At 40.0% G+C, this 24,031-nt stretch overlaps 1 protein-coding gene across 2 annotated transcripts; it reads right to left on the bottom strand.

Annotated features, from left to right (window-relative positions):
- Positions 1 to 2,053: 2,053 nt before the first annotated feature.
- Positions 2,054 to 21,684, bottom strand: LOC122652473 (SEC12-like protein 2). 2 transcript variants are annotated; one of them, XM_043846218.1, is made up of 11 exons: positions 21,575 to 21,684; positions 12,695 to 13,028; positions 11,738 to 11,832; positions 11,225 to 11,375; positions 5,208 to 5,299; positions 4,986 to 5,085; positions 4,471 to 4,546; positions 4,273 to 4,393; positions 3,448 to 3,564; positions 3,264 to 3,334; positions 2,054 to 2,220 (listed from the first exon to the last, which is right to left on the bottom strand). In XM_043846218.1, exons 2-11 carry the CDS (start codon positions 12,995 to 12,997, stop codon positions 2,132 to 2,134), a joined length of 1,215 nt encoding a protein of 404 aa, XP_043702153.1. In that variant the 5' UTR covers positions 12,998 to 13,028; positions 21,575 to 21,684; the 3' UTR covers positions 2,054 to 2,131. The 2 variants fall into 2 exon arrangements, with proteins under 2 accessions (XP_043702153.1, XP_043702154.1); XM_043846219.1 differs by having other exon boundaries at positions 12,695 to 13,032; positions 21,579 to 21,595.
- Between the last annotated feature and the right edge of the window lie 2,347 nt (positions 21,685 to 24,031).

Here is a 24,031-nt window from a genome sequence, read left to right as displayed (position 1 = left end):
CAGTTCCACTTCCCCAAAACAAGGAGTGAAAACCTTGTAAAAGGTTTTTTTTTGTTTTGGGTAAACTTGTAAAAGTTACTCTAGGAATTACATCCTGTAAGGCTTTATTGTTACACACACACACACACCGATACAAAGAAAGAGGTTAGCAGTTGATGTGAATGGGTAACTTTTTACAGATTTAGAGCAATCACAAGCTCTTACTATCGAGGAGCATGAGGTGCGTTACTAGTCTATGATATAAATGGCGATCAACCTTTTGATAATCTGGCAAAATGGCTGAGGGAGAAACGAGAGTCTGGTGATTCCGATATGGTGATTTTGATAGTGCGGAATAAACCAATCGGGATCATGGTAGAGAACATTACCACTTTTCCTTCTGTGTTTCAAAAAATGAATAGAACCAAAGTTCTCTTTGTAAGAAGAAGGAAGAGGGACTTGCATTTCTATTTTAACGACCAAATGTCTATTTTACCTCAGATTGTGGCCATAATCCATAATAGACTCTTGGGGGTGTTTTCATTTATTTTAAATAAAAACAAGTTTCAAAAGTGATACCAACACATGAAAAAATGAAAAATTGGCATAAAATGAAAATGAGAAATGATACCAAAGATGCCCTTAGGGAAAACCAAATTAGTAGAGCTATTATCATTAACACATGAAACTATTCCGAATCTAAGGTACATAAAATCTTAGACTATGGTAGTTTCCTATAGAGAATAACTACCGGCAGATCCTCTCCAACGACATTGAAGAGAATTCCTCTCCAATGACCTTCTTCTAATGCCACATTTGATATCAATTCACGGAGAATTGACTCCGTTTCCCTTATTTTTTTTCTTTTTTCTATTTTTCTTTTTCCTCCCCCTCTTTTATATGAATTCTTAAAATCATGTCTATTTTAGGCTTTACAAATAAATTGTTAAAGTTTAATTTGAAAGCTTTGACGAGACTATTTAACATGGTTTGAGGTATTATCGCATCGTCCGTATCCGACAATACATATTGGTATCACCATGGTTTGAGATATCAGTATCGTATCGCTTGTATCGAAGAGATATGTAACGGTTTTGGTTGTGGTCAATCTCGATATTGTGCCGATATCATATCAGTGACATGGTACAGACAATGGGTAAAATAGTAAAAAATCCTCTTTTAATGGGAAATCAGGGGCAATATTGTCCAATAATGCTGATCCTTGTTGATATCGTAGCGGTATCGTATCAGTTTTACAAGTGACCGATATTCGATCCAATAATATGCACTAAAACCATGGGTATCATAGGTCACAGATCTTGATCAAGGTTTTAGTAATTGATATCAGTCTCTACCGATCTGAATTGGTTAGATTTACCCCTGTTTCCTTCAAAAAAATTAAATTTTTTTATTTTAAATTTTTACCCTTGTTTGTACTGGTCCATCGAGACGGGATCGGCCAGGAATCAATATTGGTCTCCACCGATACTGATACGAATCAACCAACCTGAAACCGATTCTTCAATCCATGATCCCAATATTGTGTTGATACTCTATTGATGAAATGGTAGAGTAAGGGTAAAATAGTAAAAAAATCATCATCTTTTTTTAGAAAAAGGTAAATTTGTCTGATAAGAGTATAAGACCAATCAATGTCGATGCAATATCGATATCATTTCAGTTTTGTAGGTGATCGATACCTGATCTGATTCAAATGACCAATACCCTATCCAATACCGTGCACTGACTGAATTGTACTTGTACAATTCACAACCGATACCGATCCGTGTCGATGCCAATGCAAGTTGCAGGGCGGTAAAGAGATAAAAAAGAGAAACCAATGAAAGTCGAAGGATTCATTTGCACAAGGTGTACGAGAGAGAGATTTGAGATTAGATAGAAAAAATCCCTATATTAATTACCTATTTGAACTCAATCACGTTTAATGAAATCCTAAAAAAGGAGGGTCAGAGAGAGGGAGAAACCAATCCAAATCTATTCACCTTCCATGATATCATCTTTCGAGTGACCAGGATTCTGAAACAAAAACATTGGTAAGTTTTGAGTTTTATCTCCTTTATACTCTCCAAAAAGTCACAAAACTTGTCCACACAATACAGTTTCTTTCAGTTAGTCAGAAAGACCAGCTAATTTACAGGTACGGAAGGGCTCCGTTAGTCTTCAGGAAATACACCAGAATTGCAAATAAAACAATAAAAATGATGATCCACATACTCCCTCCTGCAAAAAAAAATAAAAATACAAAGGGTGTCCTCATAAATAATACACACAGTAAAACCAGGACCAATTCAGGTGAGTGCAATCTCCAGAGCTGTTAAACTTGTCGAATGGATACAATTTCATAGGGTGCGGTCTAAAGGTTAAAGAACAGACATGGAAAACAGTTCTTGAGAGGACATGGATTAGCCTTTCCATTTGTCTCACCATGCTCTATTCTGGTGTAAGCTAATAATGGGGTCCTCATAACATTCGGGGATGTCCTCGGTATTGACGGGCCACCTAAGGCTCTACAACCATGAATGCAGCCCTTGAGCATCATTGTTCTAAACAGGAAAATATTTTCCCCATAGAGCCACATGTGCTCCCCCATTAATCCCATGCATAAAAAATTTTCAATTTGCTATTTAACATGTAGAGAACATCTCATAAAAAAAAAATGTAGATAACATGTAGATCATACATCCTTGGGACAGGAAACCCTGGATTCTGTTGCCAAAAACCATTGAATTGGTATTTATATAGAACGGTGGGGATTGACATACCTAAATGTTTTTATCTAACGGTACTGAACATATACTGGTTCAACAGCAATGATACAAATAACCCAAAAAGAAAAGGGGGCAGGGATTTAGATCTGGTGCTTCAGATCAAGATTCCAGCCTCATGGCTTTTATACAAAGGCTGCCATCCTGATTGTAAAACTTCTGTCACATATCAATCCTGACAGATGGTTGACAAAAGGTCTGATTCCACCATTTGACCCAAGGACACCCCAGCTGTCAGGAAGAATCCATCAATACTCTATTTGGATTTGGAAAATTATCCAAATAAAAATAATGGTTCTGTCAAGCTGCTAATCGTTAGACTTGGACCCAATACCCAGCCAGCACTGTATTGAGTATACTACCCTAGATTCCAATCTGAGGATCATATACGTATATATGGAGTGTCAGCTAGATAATTCCAACATTTCAGAGACCATATAGAGCTCATCAGTGATTCAGATTAAAAAAAAGGGGAGGGGGGGGGGGGAAGAAACATACCACTCTCCCTCTTTTGGTCTCCAATTACTGTCACCCTCGCACTCGAGTCCATGGATGCTGAGGCCAAAGCCCTGTTTCCAAAAGTCACAGGCTTCAATGTTACAGTAATCTCTCAAAGGAGTCAACTGCAGTATAAATAATGAATAAGAGAGAACGTAAATGAGGCAAAGCATGGTGATAACACCTGGAATCTTCGGAGAACGTTAATCTAGTCACGAGCCCAAGGTGTGCTTTTCTAACCACTGTCTGCACCTTCATATTGAGGGAGTTTATAATAAAAACATCTCCTTGAACTGTCCCACTGTTTTTGAACAATCACATGGCAATTGAGGAAGCTTAATATTGGTGTGAAAAAGAAAACAAAAAAGTTTATCAGGAGTCCCCAAATCCAACCACAAACGCACAGTACTTTATAAACTCATATTGGCCTTGAAGCTGGCACTGATGTAGACAGAAAATTGTAAATGAGGACATGGCAAGCAATGAGAAAATCAACAGGCTTAAGATTTCAGTGAAGAATGTGATTCTAGGCAATAAGTGATTCTGAAAGCAAATCATACGAATGCATTTCAAGCATTACTCCTTTTAGTATTCCCAGATTAATGCAGGAACAAGAAGAGGATCGGGAAAACCAGAGGGGTCACTGATGATCGATTTAAATGGTTACTAACGGAAATTTGAGGTGTTCGTTACCATCATTCCCACCCATACACCATTCATCAAGAGACAGAAAAGACCATTTATGGTGCCCACTCAGAAACTAAACTCCAACTTGGAGTATCAAAGTGGGACGAATGATCTGACAAACACTATTGTTTCCCAAAAATGAACCTCAGTGATGGATCTATATGATTGTATCTCTCGATGGCCCAAAATATAAGACATAACCACATGCGTAAACAAATGTATAACAATTTTCATGGCATAAAGGTAAGGGATAGTGAGGATTCATGAGTTCACAGGCACATGAAACCATTTAGTATTAAGCGTTCAGTTTCAGAACTCTTACACTGCAAGGAGTCTTCCATCAGCAGAAACGTCGAATGCACAAATAGGATCACGGACGATTTGCCTTGAGCCAACTCTATTCCATGAGCTGGTATTCCAAGATACAACGCTTCCTCCCCGATCTACATAAAATATTTAAAAACGGTGAGCTTATAAAACAGATAAGAGAAAAGAGTAACACTCAATACTCAAAATTCACCTCGCACAGCAGTAGTATACAGAAACTGATTATTATCACTTGTCTGAGAAAACCTACAGAAGCCGAAAACCTCATCCTATATATTATAAACAAATTCAGTTAGCCTGGAAATCCACAAATAAAGAATAAGAGCAAAATCAAAGGCACAGAAATCTCAGTATTCGAGGAATTAAACAAAGTCTTCGCTCTGTTTTACCCATGTCTCACACGCAGGAATCATGCACCATGGAGATTGACCCTGAAGTCAAGGCTTTAATCCACTTACAGGATTGTACAATCTGATACGCACATTCTTTTCGGAAACCAAAAATAAATGACCATGAATGTTTTTGAAAAACAAAAAAAAAAATGAAAGAATGAAACATTTGTACATCATTTATCGTCGTCATCACATCCAGCAAATTGGTTAACCTAGAATTGCAGGCTCCTAGTCAACACCAGTACACCACTACCAAAGATGGTATGCACGCCACATGTAAGGGAGATAAAAGGAAGACTAAAATATGCATCCTTACCGATTCCTTTGGTAAAGAAGCTATAACAGTGGATGAGGTTACATCCCACACCCTACACGGGCCACTATTTCCCAAGGAGACAAGAAACTTCCCATCAGAACTGCATGTCGTAACCACACAACAGTCAGGATATATCCAACATAAGCTAATATAAGATGAACTTAATTTGAGTTATCTAGCTCTTATCAAGTTAGAATCCAATTTAATACTACATCCATGCACCTGAAATCCAAATCCTTCACAGATGAATAAGCATCAGCCTTTTCAAGAATGACTTCCATACTTGGCCACTTGAAGACCCTCAAATAGCCATCCTGCATTGCACCAAAGAACATTATATAATACATCATTTTGTGACAAAATTTATCAAGTTGCTCACTAGAGTTTTCACATCTTAATCACAATGAATGTTACTGAAGACCATAACTGGACAAACTTCACACAACCTGGATCTGGATCTGTACTCCACATTACTTGATTTTGATATCTGTATCACGAGAAAATATTTGATCCAGAATCCAGACTCTCAGATTGGCTTCAGGTGGAAAAAGCTCAATCAATCTCCAATAGATTTGACTTCTAATTTGTCAGATATTTCAGATGTGGTGGAAGATAGGCAGTGGATTCTCCCGACTATTGGTGATAATGCTCTTCAAAATATTTTCAATAAGATTCTAACTTTGAACATAAACCCATCAGCAAGGGAGGATAGGCGCTTTTGGGCTTATACTGCGACTGAGAAGTTCACAGTCAAATCGGCATGGGAGGAACTCAGAAGGAAAGCAGATAAACCTGCTTGGTATGGAACGATCTGGAATAAGGACCTGCACCCTCGTACATCTGTGTTCGAATGGAGATTGGCATGCAATGCTCTTCCTACTGACAACAAAGTAATTAGTAGGAAGGTTTCAATGGCATCCAGATGCGATCTGTGCTATGAGGCAAGTGAAACAGGCCATCACCTGTTCCTGGAATGCGCATTTTCCAGCCAGGTTTGGAGTAATATAGCGCTTCTATTTAATTTTACATGGGGCGGCTTCCCAACCATGGAGTTGCTCTTCTCATGGTGGCGAAGAAAAGCCAAGGTTGTTCCCCTCCCGAAACCAAGGAATGCATTACTAGTAATTACATGCCAACAAGTCTGGTTGGAACGGAATAGACGACGTTATGACAATTGCAGAAGAACTTCATCGCAGGTGACAAAGATGTGCTTTAGAGATGTTATGTACTGCTCTCGGCTGCATGGGGTGCAAGTCAGATTGGTTCATGACCTTGTAATAGCCAGGCAACTGCAGTGTGCAATTTCAAAGCCCCCTGTTAGGAAGATAATTGAGGTGTGCTGGAGGCAACCCCCTGCCGGATGGTGGCAGTTGAACATCGATGGGTCATCTTTGGGTAATCCAGGTCTGATGGGTGCAGGAGGAATCTTTAGAGACCATCAGAACATGGTAAGAAGATGCTTTGCGACTTTTCTAGGAGTAGGAACCAACTACATGGCAGAGTTGGGAGCATTCTTCATTGGAGTCAAGCAAGCACAGGAGCTAAGCATGGAAAATCTGTGGATTAAAAGTGACTCTGCAGCTCTTGTTTCAGCAGTACTTAGTCGATCATTACCTTGGAGATTCATGCAGGAATGGTGGGCGGTCTCAGCTTATCTTGATAATATACAATGGTGCATCACGCACTGCTTCAGAGAAGCAAACTCGGCTGCCGACGCCCTTGCAAACCATGCGGCAAAAGGAAGGACTATGCACAGTTGGGACTCGGCCCCGATTTTTGTTGCTCAGGTAGTCAACTGGGAAACCCTAGGGATGCCTCACTATAGATTTACGTAAGAGGGAAGAGCCAATGTTCATATTGCAGATAGCAATGCTTTATTTTTTTAGATACCAGTCACTGTAACCTTATTCATTTCTATTTGGAATACAAATTGCTGACCTTTAGCAAAAACAAAAAAGTAATGAAACATAAAAATTAAGATAGATTTCTTCTGGGAATTGTTTGTACAAGACAAATGCATGAGTCACTAACAGGATTTCTATACAAAGAATTGTTTTGTTTTCCTGCAACTTTGAGATGGTAGTTCACTCTCAAGGTTTTTTTTTTTTTTTTTTGGATGAAACACTCTCAAGGTTAGAACAATAATTTTCCTATACTTATGCCATATTAAGATAATTTCTACTCTTTTGGCTCTTCTAATCGTTGCTTAAAGAACAGTCCTTCAACTATGGTCCAAAAAAATTTCTGGGTATGGACGTCCAAAAAAACAAAACGGACTTTGTTTAGAGAGAACTTTGATATTGTACCATGCACAACATCTTTACACCCCCCCCCCCCTAAAAAAAAAAAAATAGAAACTTGACCCTGTGTCAGCTCTTTTTTTTAAGGCCTAAGCATCTATCCACTTGCAACTTATCCATAGCCATACAATGCACTATTTATCTAAGATCATAATGATTGTCAGCCCTTCAAATTGCAGAAAGTAGCTATTCAGGAAGCAAATCTTTTGTCATGAAGAGTGAACTAAACTTTGTGAAGGAACCTTTTTTTCATTTACCTTATTTGCAATTACTTTAATGACAAAGCACTAACGCTTCCCTGGATGTTGATGCAGATTTATCACCAAATTGGGCTTCTTTTATTAAGAATAAGTCTAGGGTTGGGTAATATACATGTTGGGCCTTTGATCCGATGGGTTTTCTATGTAATAGGCCACTTTTATAGTCTAAAGTTGGGGTACATGAGTTGCATATGGGATTAGCCCTATACTTATTTTATTTTCATGTTTTTTATGTTTTAAATTGAACTCGTCCAAAACTGGTTTGAACCAATGGTTCAATTTAAGTGATTTTATTAGTTTTTCTTTTAGTTGTTTAGTTGGGCTGGATTAGGACTCTATTTTGAGTTTATTTCAGTTTCCTAGTCAGTTTAAGTTACCTAGTAGGTTAAGAAATGGGTTAGGCCTTTCTTTTTTAGTGTAGGAGTCTAATTTTGAGTCTTTTATATAAGGTTGTAAGGGGGGCTGAACACGAATTTGATTAAGAAAAGCTTTTGCTTGCTGCCATTGCTGCTGCCCTGCTCTGTTGAGTGTTGCCTTGTGAGTCATATCAAGGTAAAGGGACTGGTGGATCTCTAGTTGACTCCTTGTGACTGGTAATACCGGGAGGATCTTCTACTCATTTCCTTGCATCTTGTAGATCAGGAGACCCTATCTTCTTCAAGCTACTGCTACTGCTGAAGATCTATTTTTCAAGTAAGTAGTTTACTGTTACAGCATACATCCTTCTTCTAATCCTCCAACCTAAGCCTACCTATCTCCAATCGATCCTCTAAACCCTAGTTCAATCTACACCCTGTCCAGCCTACCTTCCTCCCTCATCCACCATTAATACTATAGATCCATTAAAACCCTAAAACCTGCAACTATTCTTCTTCCCTTCAAGGTCACATGCAAGGTGATTTTCGCAAAAATTCTGCCCAGCCAAACCTAACCGTTAGAATCATCTCAAGTTTTGACCTAATGTTCTTGAACCTAATTCATGAACTTGATTTCAGTTTGGTGCAATTCTGACATGCAGATCTGTTCCTGCTGTCAATTTCCAATTCTGCCCTTATTGTTATATTGTTCTTCTAAGATCACAATTAATATACCTATTTTGGTGATCTGTTATGGCCAATTCTTATAGGCTAAATTTATATTCAATTACTGAACATCACCTTAATCTCTGATCTCTGAATTTCCTGGTTAAATTACTGTTTTGCCCTTTTCCTAGTTGTACTAGGATTTCCCCATATCAGCTGATCTAACCATTGGATCAATTCCAAATTTTCAGCAATTGTTCCAGCCCCTATTTGGTGAATTCATATGGAATTTGGGATCATTCTAACCATTTGATTTTCGGTTATCAAGATTTTTCCTAATCTGAACTATCTTTTAATGAAAAGATCCTGGTTTGGTTCCTAGTTTGATTATTCGAATCTAGAACTACATTAGACGTAGTTTATCATTTGCCTCGTTCTATAAATTAGAGCACTTTAAGGTGCTTCATTTATAGATACACGTCCATATTTTCTCTACTTAAAGGAGCTTTAATTTTTATTTGTTTTTTGTGATTGAAAATGGCCACAGGAAGAGAAGTAAGCAACAAGCAGGCTCTATTCAGAGACTGTTTATTTACCATACACTAACCGTGCATCTTTCAGTAAACATACTTCTAAATAACTCCAGTCCAAGGCCCTTTCAGAAGCCCTCCAATCTAATCAGAATTTCGTTTTTTCCCAAGTCTATTTTATTTTCCAGAAAAGTTCTAAGTTTTCTGAAATTACAGTTTTATCCCTCTTTTCAAAAGTTACTTTGTAATACCCAAACTTGATGCAGATCAAAAGAAGGATCTGCTAGCGGTGGGAAGAGAAAGAAATTGAGGAGAGAAGAGCGATTGCAAGATGGAAAGAGATGGAGACAGATTGTGGGAACAGAGAGAATCACAAACAATTGGGGGGGAGGGGGAGCAAAGATGATAGAGGCAACAACCTCAATTTCCAAAACAAACAAAATTATTTTCCATTCAATCAAATCGTGAGTGAGGTCTAGCATCTTACATATTTATAAAACTGAAAACAGAAAAAGAAATAAAACAGAGATCTAATTGATCCTAAGCTCTCCAATCAGTGACTACTTTAGGAGAGGTCCTACTTGACTCAAACAAGTAACTAATAAAAGAAAGGGGAGAGGTTTTCTGAAAGGGTGTGCATGGTGCACGGTTGTGCACTAAACCATTAGATGGGGATGAAGGGCCATGAACCGTACACGATCGTACCATCCAACAATTTGGTGCATGACCATGCACGGCAATGCACATAACCTTTTGCCTAAAAGAAATAACAACGATTTATTCAAATTCACACCTGTATGGAATATGCGGCTGAGCACTGGACTATTGGCAATTTGCAGGACTACATATATAATAATTGGTTCAAGTGTATCCAACACTGGAGTCCATGAATCTGAAGCGGTCCAGAAAACTTCCATGCAATAGAAAAAGGATACATATAGCACGTGCTTATCATTAACATCCATACACTCACATAGAAAACTAAACAAATAAGACAAAAAGAGCACTACAACAAAGTACCATTTAATCATATATGTTAACAATAGCAAGTATGACCTCGGATAGAGCCTATTGGAGGGCAAGGATCCATGTAGCCAATCCCATTTAGCTGAGATTCTCCTGACGTATGGGCTGTGCCTTTTACCTCTTACTCTCACTTATCATTTCTCGTCCCTCATTTTTTCATTCGTCTTACTTTCATTTTATTTATGTAGACCTCAGTTTTCCCTACTTTGTTTGCACGGATCCATGTAGCCAAGCCCATTCAGTTGGGAAAAGGCTGAGTTTGTTGTTGTTGTTGTTGTTTAGCAGAATAATAAACGAATTAGATAAAATGAGCACTACAGCATGGTACCATCGAATCAATAAGTTAAAGATCGTAAACAAGATACAAAGAAACACAAACTGAACTAAATCTAATTACAAGACTCAAAATGACAACTTTTTCCATTCTGTTTGGATCTATACTGGGACAATACCCTATTCTTCTCTGATAATAGTACTAAATTTCATCTCAGAGGGCCATTTCGGCCATACCGAATTTTCCGAGATACCAACACTTCAGCAAAATTTCGCCATAACATTGTATTTTTTCAGAGTTTTGCTTGGCCATTTCGGGGTGCAAATTTTCGAAATGAGCGAAATGCCCGAAATTTCAAAACGGTGCATTTTTTTAAAACCGGAATTTCTGAAATTTCTGAAACGAAATGACCTAATTTTTTATTTTTTTTTTCATTTCGAAGTAACATTTCGTCTCGGTAGAGTCAAAATCTCGGCGAGATATAGTACTATGTCTCTGATAATGGAACGACTTAATTCAAGATGGACCTAAGAAGCCTACCATCTTTTAAACCAATCAAATGCTCAGCTTCCCAAACCATCCTTTCTAAAACGATGATAATGCAAACTATCTAACTTTGAATAGAAAGGAGCAACTTGCAGTTTATTAGGAACAAATGCAAACAGAATAAATTATCTAGGCACCAAGCAACTCCTCATTATATCATAAGATTTCCTTTTCATATCATGTTTTCTCATATGCATATCCAATTAAAAAGTGAAATGCATGGATCATACTTCCTCATATACATATCCAATTAAAAAGGGAAATGCATGGATTGTCTATACCTCGCCGCCAACAGCAAGTACAGAACCCTCACTATTAAAGGTCACTGCTAACTGTTGACCAATATCTTCCAACTGGGTCAGCACTTTCTCAGAGGATATCAGGTCCAATTTACAGGTTTCTTCATTCTCTTGAACATCCCACTCAAACCATCTACATGAAAAATTGCATTATCACAAACCAATCATAGTTCATAAAAACATGAGTGCAAAGATCAGATTGATAATTTTCAAATTCGATAGGATTCCAGATCCAGTGAAAATAAAAGATCTGCTAGACCCTAACTTAACACTAAAGGTTATTGTTTCCTTAGATATTTATATAGAGTATAGAACCCAAGAGTGAAATCAGCAGGTGAAGAAAGCTTCCGCTATCAAAGTCATAACCCACAAAGTTGAGGCCTCAGTAATAACTTTATAAAAAGGACAGAAGTTGAGGTACAATTAAAATCAAATTAATAAGTAAAAGAAAATAAGAGAACAATGTAGTGTCAAAGGAAAGGAAGAATACAACACCTGCAACTTTTTGGTAATGAACAAATAAGGCCTTCTCCACCTGGATGGACAGCCATTCTGTATGGTAAATCAGCTTCAGTTCCAAGCTTAGCCACCTGTCATGACAATGTAGACCTTTTAATGAAATAAGAATGACTTTTTCCATTTTTAATAGTTAACCATCGAATTGCTGAAAAGCAATAGTGGGATAAATGGTATTAACGGATGCAATATTGTTTGAAACATATACTTTGGAACAGGAAGCTTCTGCAGCACATTAAATAGATAAAACAATTAGTCGGCAAAATGCAGGTGTAATGGAGGTCATGGATTTGTATTCAGACTCACAAAAGGAAGGACTCAAGTACATAGCCCTGTGGGTTGAGATTCTCCAGAGCAACCATGAGGGAAGCCCACCAAGAAGAGGTGGAGATGCAAAATCAATTGATCTAAACAACAGGGGAAGGCACACTATAAATTAACAAACAATCACTCGGCAGGGATGCTCTCGGCCTCTTGCAGTCCGACAGATGGAAAACAGCAAGTTCGCTTCTAATAAAGAATAGATGAAGAAAATCAAAATTCTACAGCTTCTAGCAGGATCAATATCAAAACTTTGAAACAGTGAAAAACTCAGATCAAAACCACTGCACGGATTTAAGTGATAAGTTGCCAAACTAACTCTTTTCTTACGGTTAGAAGCGTCAAAACTATCATCAAGACAGCTGAGACTGGAAATTATGATGAAATCCAATAAACATCCATCAATACAACCAAATTTCAATGTACATAGAAACAGTTAAACCAAAATTACACGAAAATAAGGAGATGTTTTACTGCGAAGAAGTTCATCCGTAACATGTGGAAATAGATCATTAGCAAATATCGAATTCAATTGCCCAATAAAATGAATGACATGTCCTATTAGAGCCAGAAAATCAAACCGAAGTAAGGTGATTAAAAAGGGATACTACGCACCGGCTGTTCGGAGAGAGAATTAGATGCTAAATCGAATTCTGCCAGTATAATTGCATTAGGGATTCCGCTTCGGCCTTCTCCACCGCCGCCTGCAAACGCCAAGTAGCTCCTATTGGCTGTAGTAGTATCCAGCGGTGATGTGGATCCATCGGCAGTGGCGATCTCCTCACCTTCCTTCGATAGTTCTTGCTTTTGCTTCAGTTTCTGAGCAAGGATCTTCTTCGATGGAACCCAAGAAGCTGTGTAGAAAGGCACACCGTACTTCTGCAAACATGGGGGATCTGAATCCTTTCCCTTCCCCATTCTTTCTTCGGTTGCTCTCTGCGCGATTTGGTTACAGTTGGAATAACTGAAAAGCTTTATTGGAAAGCAAGTTTTATTATGTGTCATTATATAGGACAAATGAGTCATCAGCTCTCTTGGAAAGCAAGTTTTATTATGTGTCATTATATAAGACAAATGAGTCATTAGGACTGTAAACGGATCGGAATCGGTTTGGATAGTGTTATATCCGCATCCGCATCCGATTAGCTATCAGACGGATTCGGATAGTGCTAAATGGATACGGACACGGATACGGATCGGATATTTTATCCGTTTACATGTAAATATAGCTTTTCGGATAGCTATAGCCTATTCGTATCCGCATCCGTTTAGCGTTCGGACGGATTCAAATAGTGCTAAACAGATATGGATACGGATACGAAAACAGATTTCGACTATTCATTTACACCCCTATGAGTCATGCCCTAATCATGGAGCAGACCGCTACATCTTTACAGGCCATCTTTACAGAACATTCCAGAATTACAAATACAAGTGGACATGACAGGTGTACAAGTGGGACCACAGGGTCAAGAGGTAATATTATTAACAATATCCTTAACATCCCCCCGCAAATGTAACGTACCTTTGAGAACGTTGAGTTTGGATCAAAGTGTCCCAAAACGAGTCGAGGAAAGACCTTTGATTAATATATCAACCAATTGATCTTGGGAAGAAATGAACCGAACGAGAAGCTCCTAATTCGAAACTCGATCACGTACGAAATGAAAATCGATTTCAATGTGTTTGGTGCGAGCATGAAAGACCGAATTGGCTGTCAGGTAGGTGGCCCCAATGTTATCGCACCATAAGACTGGTGGGGTGGAGGAAGAAAACCCAATTTCCCGAAGTAACGATTGGAGCCAAGTAAGCTCAGTGGTAGCCAAGGCTAAGGCCCGATATTCACTCTCCGTACTAGATCGAGCCACAGTGTGTTGTTTGAGGGATTGCCAAGAAACTAAATTGCGCCCAAGGTAGAACACGGATCAGAGAACGCGGATAGTGCACCCGAAGAGGTGCGATAGAGGTTTAGCCCATGGAGAATAGTACCCTTTAGATACCGTAGGATGCGCTTCACACTTTGCCAATGTAAATTGATCGGACGGGCCAAGAACTGACAGGCTTTATTGACGGCAAAAGTGATATCGGGACGAGTGAGGGTAGCATATTGTAATGCTCCAACTAGGCTTCGATAGACTATTGGGTCAGCCAAAGGGGTACCCGAGACTTTGGATAAGCGATCAATGGAGGAAATAGGCGTGGATAGAGGTTTAGCCCCGGTCATCTGAGTGCGATCCAGGAGATCATATATGTATTTCTGCTGAGAGAGGAGGATACCATCCTTATTGGGAATGAGTTCCACCCCAAGAAAGAAACGGGCCTGGCCCATATCTTCAATGGCAAATTCCTTGGCCAAGGATCCAAGAACAGCGGAAATCGCACTACTAGAGTTGCCCGTGATGAGGATATCATCTACATAGATCAAGATGAAAATGGTAATAGTGGCAGTCCGGTGAAAGAAAAGGGAGCTATCAGTTTTGGACCCAATAAAGCCCAAAGTGACAAGAAAATTACTCAACTGTTGGAACCAGGCCCGAGGGGCCTGTTTCGGCCCATAGATGGAACGCTGTAACTTGCAAACATGGTTAGGAAATTGGGGGTCCTGAAAACCCGGTGGTTGATGCATGTAAATTTCCTCGGTGAAATGGCCATGTAAAAAGGCATTGCTTACATCCAATTGGCGAACCAATCAACCGGAGGATACAGCAATAGCCAAGATAGTCCGCACAGTAGTGGCTTTAACAACGAGACTGAAGGTTTCCCAATAATCCAGCCCATGGGCTTGGGTATACCCCTGGGCCACTAATCGGGCCTTGTGCCTCTCAATCGTGCCATCCGATTTTCTTTTTAATTTAAAAATCCATTTGGACCCAATAATCCGCCGACCCTGAGGAGGAATAGTGAGAACCCATGTTATACCCGCACCCAAACTATACCTTAATTCTTTGGACCACGTTGAACTTTCACTGATAGATGTTGCAGCGTTGTCAACGGTCAATACCTGTGATTGTGGGTCGTGACAGTCAAGGAGTTAACTGGAATAAAAAGGGTGGAATTTCGATCTGATGGCCGATGTGACCACATGAAGGTGAACATTTAATCCTTAATTATCATGTGTATGTGCTCCCTTCGTAACCCTCGAAAGGTGGACCAAAGCCAAAAATTTATTACCTTAGGTTTACCCTATTTCTGGTGGACTAGACCCTGAACTAGACCCGGTGGTGAGTCCACACCTGCCATATAATTTATTGTGGATAAGGTATCGTGAGCCCCATCATCTTCTTTTGTATTTTAGTGTGGGATCTTAAAATATCTTAGGGACCCACTAGAGATAAATAAGGACTTTGGAGTTATGTGGATTAATTCAACTATCCACTCACCTATTACAAATATCTTAGGGACTTATTAAAGACAAATAAATTTTTTGGATTTATGTGGATGAATCTATTAATCCACTTAGTTTATCACTTTTGCTAAACTAACCTATCCACTCACAAACTATTAGGCACTCACTCACTAGCCTCTCTATCTCTTCTAACCTAGCCAAATCACGGAGGTGTAGAGAGAGGAAAAAAAAGAGGAAAAAGGAGAAGGAAAGGAGAAGAAGAGGAAGAAGAAGAGAAGAAGGGAATTGGGAGATCTTGGACTTGTGCACTCTACTTTAGGAGTCTTCATCTTGGCAAGGTGGGTTCTTGAACCTATCTCTTTCTCTCTTCTTGAATTTCTTTTGGGTTTGGGGAAAAATCATTCAATTGGGGGTTTTGACCTTGGATTTCATTTGGAACCTAGGGATGCTTTTGGATTTGATATCCTACTTACTTGTGGGCTTGAAGCTCACCTTCAAGACCTCTTTTTACCTTCTATTGGGATCTATTTCTTGGATCTAGGGTTCTTGATGGAGAAACCCTAGTTTTGAATCATTTGGTTTGATTTATTCTTTGAACCCAACAATCCCTTGATTGGGTTAAGGTATTATGACCCCAGGTGGTTTAAAGACCCTTCCCCCAAGTCCTTGCGGACTAAAATCCGAGTGAAATCGGATTTGGGAGCTCAAACCTTGGGATTTTTGGGTTCAGCAGAGGGTGGACCCAGGAGTGGACCCAGACCAGAGTCCTCCCTGTGAGTCCACATGCTTGCTGGTTCACGCTGGACCCAAGAGTGGACCCAGACCAGAGTCCGCATGCTTACTGGTTCGTGTTGGACCCAGGAGTGGACCCAGACCAGAGTTTGCATGCTTACTGGTTCACGCTAGACCCAGAGGTGGACCAGACCAGAGTCCGACCTGTGAGTCTGCATGCTTACTGGTTCATGCTGGACCCAGCGGTGGACTCAGACCAGAATCCACCCAAGATTTCAGTCATGGGTTTTAGAGTATTTTGCCCGGGGTGGACCCAGGCACTGTGCCTCCACTCAAAAGTCCACCTAAACTCTATTGTGTTACCTTTAAGCCTAGACTTCGAGATCCCTCTTACCTCACCTAACTCGCTTTGTCACGCTTCTTTAGGCACCATTACTCTTACGATGAGGCTTATCATACGTTGATCGACGATGAACCCTAATAAACGAATTCGCGAACTAATCGGTGAGTGGGGTTGGGATTTGACTTAATTTGGGAGTGTTTTGCATTATGTTATACTTGTATGTCATTTCTTATGCATACTCATTCTTACATTTTTATAACTATATTTATGGAAATTACGAATATATGCGTTATGGATGTGGCTTGTTAATGTCTTCATCATGCTTATAATTGGTTTGTTATGCGCCGTGTCGTGCTGGTACCCAATACAAGATGGTATGGGACGTCATGTGTCGGAATACCTCTCAATACGATAGTATCATATTACATCATACAGTTAGTGCTATTATATGGTCTATCATGCCCCATTTTGTGCTGGTACCCGGTACAAGATGGTATGGGACGTCATGTGCCAGAATACCTCTCGACACGATAGTTCATATAGAATAGTTAGGATTTTTTATCCCCTTGCTACGACCCTTACCAACAGGGGTTTAGGTGTTGGATAACCAAGGCTACCTGTGGTGTCTGAGGAGTGATACAACGCCAGGTCAGGTGAGATCATTGGTTATCGGGGTTTGCCTCTGGGTGGCGAGTGGCTTCTACCGGCATGAGCTCCCTTGTAACAATTGAGGTTTCATCGACGGTGATAAGATAAGTGATCCGTGATGTTTTCCGAGTTGTTGCAGTAGCAAGTACCTAGTGACTTAGATATGCTTGCTAGATGGATAACTGGTTAATAATTCATGCATCATGGACTATATGTTATTGCTTGTATGTTCCCCATCCCCTCACTGGGCTCAGTGGAGCTTACCCCTCTTTGCGTAACCTTTTTAGATGCATTACAAGTGATGTTTTGGTGGAAATTCATGTTGCTCTTTCTCTTGGATATATTTTGCTCGGTGTTGCTGACATGCAATCGATGATTTATATATATGATGTTGATAAGATGTTGATGACTATGCCAATGGGGCACTTGGATCGAGATACTTATTTCTTTATTCCTTTTTAGTTTCATTAACTGTATGGTATAAACTCTCTAATAATTATTGTTTGTTCTTACTTTTAATTAACCTCTTGAGAAATGATGTAATATATTATTTGTCTATCACATAGACTTTTGAACGCTTTTATTATTATAAACGCTTCTTTTCTTTTGCATCTACATTTACTTTTATTGTAAATGTATTTCTTCCCGCACTCTGATATACATATAAGTTGTATTGAGTTGACTGTGATTCAAGCCACTGCATCGAGATCCTAGCGGTGTGGGGTGACACGTGTCATCCTAATTATATCCCTTTTATTGTATTTTATCCCTTTGTGAGATGGGGGTGTAACAATATGGTATCAGAGCGTGATGCTCTGCACTTGGAATCACAGTCGAGCGGAATATCGATTTACTCTACACAAGTAGGTTTTATTTAAAAGACTTGCAAGACAATGAGATTGTATAATAAAACCTAGGCAGAAGACTAGATAGGCGTGAAAGCCGAAAACATCAATAATAAAATAACAATAATATGACACAGTAATAAAACACCAATTTCCCAATAACAGGATTGATGTCATTTGTGTTGTTTTTTTTAATAAAAGACAAAGATTATGAAAGGTTTGACCTAGAGTAGGGGGTTTTCCACAAAATTAAGTGAAACCCTTGGTGAGCATGCTAAGGAATAAAGATTCAATGTTATACAAACCACACATAGAGCAAATGTGTCATAATTTAATTATAAAATAATACACATTTACTTTTATTGTAAATGTATTTCTTCCCACACTCTGATGTACATATAAGTTGTATTGAGTTGACTGTGATTCAAGCCACTGCATCGAGATCCTGGCGGTGTGGGGTGACACGTGTCATCCTAATTATACCCCTTTTATTGTATTTTATCCCTTTGTGGGATGGGGGTGTAGCAATCCAAGTACCATTGCTAATTAAAGCATTAAATTCGGAAACCATTGCTGCCCGCCAAAGGGGACTCTTGGAGGCTAGAGAGAAACATGTGGGTTCAACTGCTCGGGGAAGAGAAGTAAGCAACGCCAATGGGAGAGGATGATTGGTGGCATAATAAGACAAAGGAACTTTGGGTTTGCGGGTCCCATCACGAGAGCGTGTCACCATAGGATGAGAGGGAAGTGGTGGAATAACCGAGCCAGCAACAGAAGAAAGCGTAGGGGCCGGGGGGACCACGACCTGACTTGAGGAAGCATGAGAAGGTGGGGCTGGGCTTAAAGAAACAGGTGGTGCAATAGGTAGAGCAGAAGGCACACATGGGACAAGAATTGGGGCTGAAGAGGCATGAGGGGAGGGAGTACCCAAAGGAGATGTAGGAGGAGGAATGCTCAACCAAGGAATACTCGAGGAAGGGAGAGATGGAGAGGAATGGAGAGAACGATAAGGGAAATAGTGCTCATAGAAAACAACATGCCGAGACACAATAGTTTTGCCTGTGAGTGGATTGAAGCACTTAAAGCCCTTTTGTTTAGAGGGATAACCTATGAAAATGCATTGAGCAGATCTCTCCTGAAATTTATGAGAATTGAAAGGATGAAGAAGAGGGTAACAAGCACAACCAAATGTTTTAAATAAAGCATAAGATGGATGGTGATGGAAAAGCCTGTAAGTAGGAGGTGAATGAGACAGAACAGGTGTTGGAAGGCTGTTAATAAGGAAAATCGCCATTTCAAAAGCATGGTTCCAAAAAGAGAGTGGTAAACCACTATGGTGAAGCAGGGTAAGCCCGGTTTCGACCACATGCCTGTGTTTTCTCTCAACTGAACCATTTTGTTCAGAGGTATGGGGGCAGGTGATGCGATGGGTGATGCCACAGGTAGCCAAGAAACGAGAGAGACTCCGGTATTCACCGCCCCCAGTCTGATTGAAAGTATTTAATGGTTGTGCTAAATAGATTTTCAACCAAAGATTTAAATAATTGAAAAACAGGGAGAACATCATACTTATGGGCAATGAGATAAATCCATGAAAACTTGGAATAACCATCCATAAACATAACATAATAACGGTGTCCATTTACAGATAAGAGAGGAGCAGGGCCCCATAAATCTGAATAAACAATCTCCAAAGGAAATTTAATAACAGTAGTAGAAGAAGGAAATGGTAATTTGTGAGACTTACCAACTTGACAAGAAGGACAAACAGCAGAAATTTGATTAGTAGAATAAGACAAACCAAAAGTAAAAATGATACGGCAGACTGTCTGAATAGAAGGATGTCCGAGGCAAGCGTGCCACTGAGCCAGAGAGGATCGAGTAGCAGGAAGGGCAGCCGGGGAGGAGCTAGCTGAGATAGAGTCATGGAGCGACGAACTTGCCGAAGATAATGGGAGGTGATAGAGACCATCTTTAACACAACCGGTCAGAAGGACCTTCCCCAAGGAGCGATCCTTAACAGAAAAGGAGGAATAAGAAAACTCAAAGATAACATGATTATCAGAAGCAAACTTTCGAACCGACAGGAGATTAGCCTTAATGGCAGGGACATGAAGCATATGAGTAAGATGGAGCGGAGATAAATTATGAAATAAGGTAGAACTACTAGTGTTAAGAATTCGTAAACCTGTGCCATTGCCAACGCGAATAGAGTCAGTTCCATGGTACTCAGATGGAGAAGAGATGTTCTGGAGATCTGGAGTGATGTGGTGGGTAGCCCCGGTGTCAGGGTACCAAAGTTGGGAACCAGACATAGAGCCAGTCAAGTTGGCATGAGGTGAGGAAGGAGAGAAACGCTGGCAGTAGGTAGAAGCCAAATGACCAAAACGGTTGCAGATTTGGCAAGTAGCACCTCGTGCAGACTGATGGCCAGTAGCTCCAGTAGATGATGAATCTCCAAAACGGTTACCATAAGCAAGGCGATGATCAGCACTAGAGTACCCTGTGCGACCACGCCCATGACGATAATAGCTACGATGGCCAAAATCAGAAAGCTGTGATGGGGTGTCGGTAGAATGATCGGGGGAGGAACCAGTGGGCGAAGAAATAGGAGGAAGCTGTATGGCTGCAACATTAGCAGAGGAACCAGCGAGATCCAGGAGAGAAACAACGGACCTAATCTCCTTAGTTAACAAGAGACCATGGAGATCTTTCATCAGAATCGGATTCTCGCGAGTGGTAACAGAAGTCACAAAAGCCAAGTATTTGGAGTTCAAGCCACCGAGTGTATAGAGAACTAGGTCCTCCTCAGATACAGGCCGAGACGCAACCGCCAGTTCATCAGCAATAGACTGAGCGCGTTGAAGATATTGGGCCATGGAGTCACCACCTTTTTTCAGATTGTGAAGACTGAGCTTCAACTGCATAATCCGGGCCTGAGACTGAGAGGCAAAGGCAGCAGCGAGGTGATTCCAGACTGCAGCAGAGGTGGTTAGACCGACGACTTGTGCAAGGACGCCTTCAGTGAGAGAAGAGAGGATCCAACTCAAGAGGAGTTAGTCCTGGCGCTGCTAAGTGAGGTGCTCGGGGTTAACAGAAGGAGAGGATGAAGCAGAGGAGTCCATAGGAAGAAGAACCTGAGGTGGCCAGGGAGTAGTACCGTCAATATAACCCATAAGATCGTGGCCTATAAGTAATGGAATAAATTGGGAACGCCAAATGAGGTAGTTGGTAGGAGATAACTTAATGAAGAGAAAGTGAAGTAGGTTAGAATAGCCTGGAGAGCTATCAATGGTGGAAACAGTGGATTGAGTAGACGTAGGAGATGCTGACATGACGAAAGAGAAGGAAAAAGAGAAAATATCTCAGGGAGAAAGCAACCTGATGCTCTTGATACCAAGTTGGAATTACTGAAAAGCTTTCTTGGAAAGCAAGTTCTATTATGTGTCTTTATATAGGACAAATGAGTCATGCCCTAATCATGGAGTAGACTGTTACATCTTTACAGGGCATGGACATGACAAGTGTACAAGTGGGACCATAGGGTCAAGAGGTAATATTCTTAACAATATCCTTAATAGTTACTAACGCTCGAAATGGATTCGAACGCAAACACCAGACCAGACCATAGAAATGCTCGCAGTAACGCTGTGGAATACGAAGTATACACGTGGTGATTTAAGGCTCCGATTGTTTCTGGGCAAAAAATGCCTTCCCCAACAGTTTACAGCACTGGGGTAAGTTTGGACTGACCAGCCTGGGCCTGCTCGAAAATTCAAGGCCTGAAGGCCCTAAACTGGGTTTCTCAGCCCATGATAGCTGGGATTTCCAGGCCTGGGTCGGGGCAAGCTGGGCATCTTGGGTTGAGCCCGGTTTGCCATATGTATTCTCAAACTGATATTTGGATCCAGATCCTCTACTGCCAAGCTGCCCGGCAGGACCATGCTGCCCAGGCACGATGCTGCGTGCAAAGACCGCCTTACCCCCACTCGGGTAAGGTGCTTGGGCAGGGGCAAGGCGGACATTGTATGCAGCACCGTGTTTGGGCAGCACGGTCCTACCAGGCATCTCGGCAGTAGAGGATCCAAATTGTTGATATTTGACCTGTTTGGAAATTTATCCAACTTAATTCGGGCCATTTCCAAACTGACATTCTAAATTATGGTTCATGGGTCGGTTGTGTGAAATTTTTGTCTTTGTTGGAATTCTCCTGTCTCCCAACATAGTGCATGGTATCGGATCCAATATCGGCCATGGCCAATACCAGTATGATTCCGATGAGTATCGGCAGTACCGAATCACTTGCAAATTCAAAAAAGGTTTTTTACCGATATTGTTAGATATTGTATTGGGATCAGTCACAACTATAGAAACTGAAACCTATTCATGATCCAAAAAATACAATAAATAAAAAAATAAATAATCATACATAATCGCAACACAAGGATTTATGTGGTTTAAAAAGATGTCTATGTCCACGGAGAGATAAGAGCAATTTCACTGGCAATGGAAAAAGGGTTACACAACCTCTTTCTCAAGCCTCTTTGTATTCACAAATAAATTCCTTTACCATAATAACCCCCCATCATTAATATTTATACGGAAACAAAGATGTACAAATTTCTCGAATTACCCTAATGTAAACTCTAAAAAAAATTCTTTGGGGGATTGGTCAACCCCGAACAACCACATTGAATCCCAGCTCAATGGGCTCAAGAAACGAATAATAAACACCAAGATGGGCTAAATCTTTCGGGCCTCAAGCCCTACGGGCCTCTCAGGTACACTGGTAAAAAATAATAATAGAAGTATATGAAAACAAACAACTAGATTGAAAGGTTTTGGTTAGTTTTAGGAAATTGACCATTATGCGCGCATTGTTTAATAAGGAGGATGATCAAGATGGAAAATTTAATTAAACTATTCACAAACAAATGCATTATTAACAAAACACATTTAAGGCTAGTTCAAATCATACGGTCATAGTCTCAACGTGTACAAAATAACATTTCCTTAAAAAATACACAAAATATTTGTCTTCCAAGTCTAGGACTCTTATATCAAACCAACACCATCGAAAAGGAGTGTCCGCCCAAAATCTTTAGCCAAAAAGTCACACCATTCTCAAAGTCTTTAACCATTAATCTAAAAAAAAATTTAATGACACTGGGAATGAGCAAAACTAGCTTAATAAGTAACTAATTACAACACCCTACAAATTATATACTATAAAATTAAGGTTGGAAGATTTTAAACCTATGTCAATGATTCAAATTTAATGGGCACTTTCAAAATTAGATCCAACAAAGAAATAGCCTAAAATATATAATTCCAAATATTTACATCATTTGCGAATTTTCAATGAGGTCCAAACATACCCCTAATAACGGGTCCGATGGGGTCCAAATATACCATTAATTGTAAATCAATTGAGGTCTAGAACATCGTCACGGATAAATCAATTGAGGTCCAAACATATCTTCATTGAGATTTTCTTATTTTAAAAAAAGGGCTGATGTTCTTTGTGTCGCAATGCAATCTGCACCCAAACACATGTTCCTGTCATTCAGTGGGCAAAGTGGTCATTTTGCCCACCCCCATGTGTTTGGACGCAGCCTGTGCCCCTGGCACAGAGAACATTTGGCCTTTAAAAAAATATAGATCCATTATCCCACTCTTCTATACATTTGTTTCGTCATCATTCCCTGCTACACCCATATAGCATCGTCGTTCTGCCTAAGTAATGAGTTATAAACTCGTGAAATCTTTGGAGATGTCGTTACTTTGTCTAAGATTCCAGGAGAAAAATCTCTTTTACAATCATTACTCTATTGGATGAAAGTGACTTAATATTAGATGCAATTTAAATTAGGGTAAATTACACGGACCTCCCATGATAAATTGCTAAAGTACACTCTCCCCCGCCCCCATGTGTTTCTAAAAAGTACACGGATTACCACTACTTTCCAAACTATTTAATTTTTAAACCCAACCATTAAGTGAATTCTGTTAGTTACTAACGGAAGCTATTTAAAGAT

This window comes from Telopea speciosissima, chromosome 2 (genome assembly GCF_018873765.1).
Source record: "Telopea speciosissima isolate NSW1024214 ecotype Mountain lineage chromosome 2, Tspe_v1, whole genome shotgun sequence".
NCBI classification, from domain to species: domain Eukaryota; kingdom Viridiplantae; phylum Streptophyta; class Magnoliopsida; order Proteales; family Proteaceae; genus Telopea; species Telopea speciosissima.
Note: the sequence above shows the minus strand (reverse complement) of the source record. Positions and strands in the feature narration are given on the sequence as shown.

What these genes read in the sequence shown, in the direction of transcription:
- LOC122652473 (XM_043846218.1), bottom strand. Translation starts at nt 12,997, where the DNA reads ATGGGGAAGGGAAAGGATTCAGATCCCCCATGTTTGCAGAAGTACGGT. An exon ending in TCATTACCAAAAAGTTGCAG is followed by an intron (nt 11,376 to 11,737) that starts GTGTTGTATTCT and finishes TTTTTCATGTAG; the next exon opens with ATGGTTTGAGTGGGATGTTC. An exon ending in GTGAAGGATTTGGATTTCAG is followed by an intron (nt 5,086 to 5,207) that starts GTGCATGGATGT and finishes TACGACATGCAG; the next exon opens with TTCTGATGGGAAGTTTCTTG.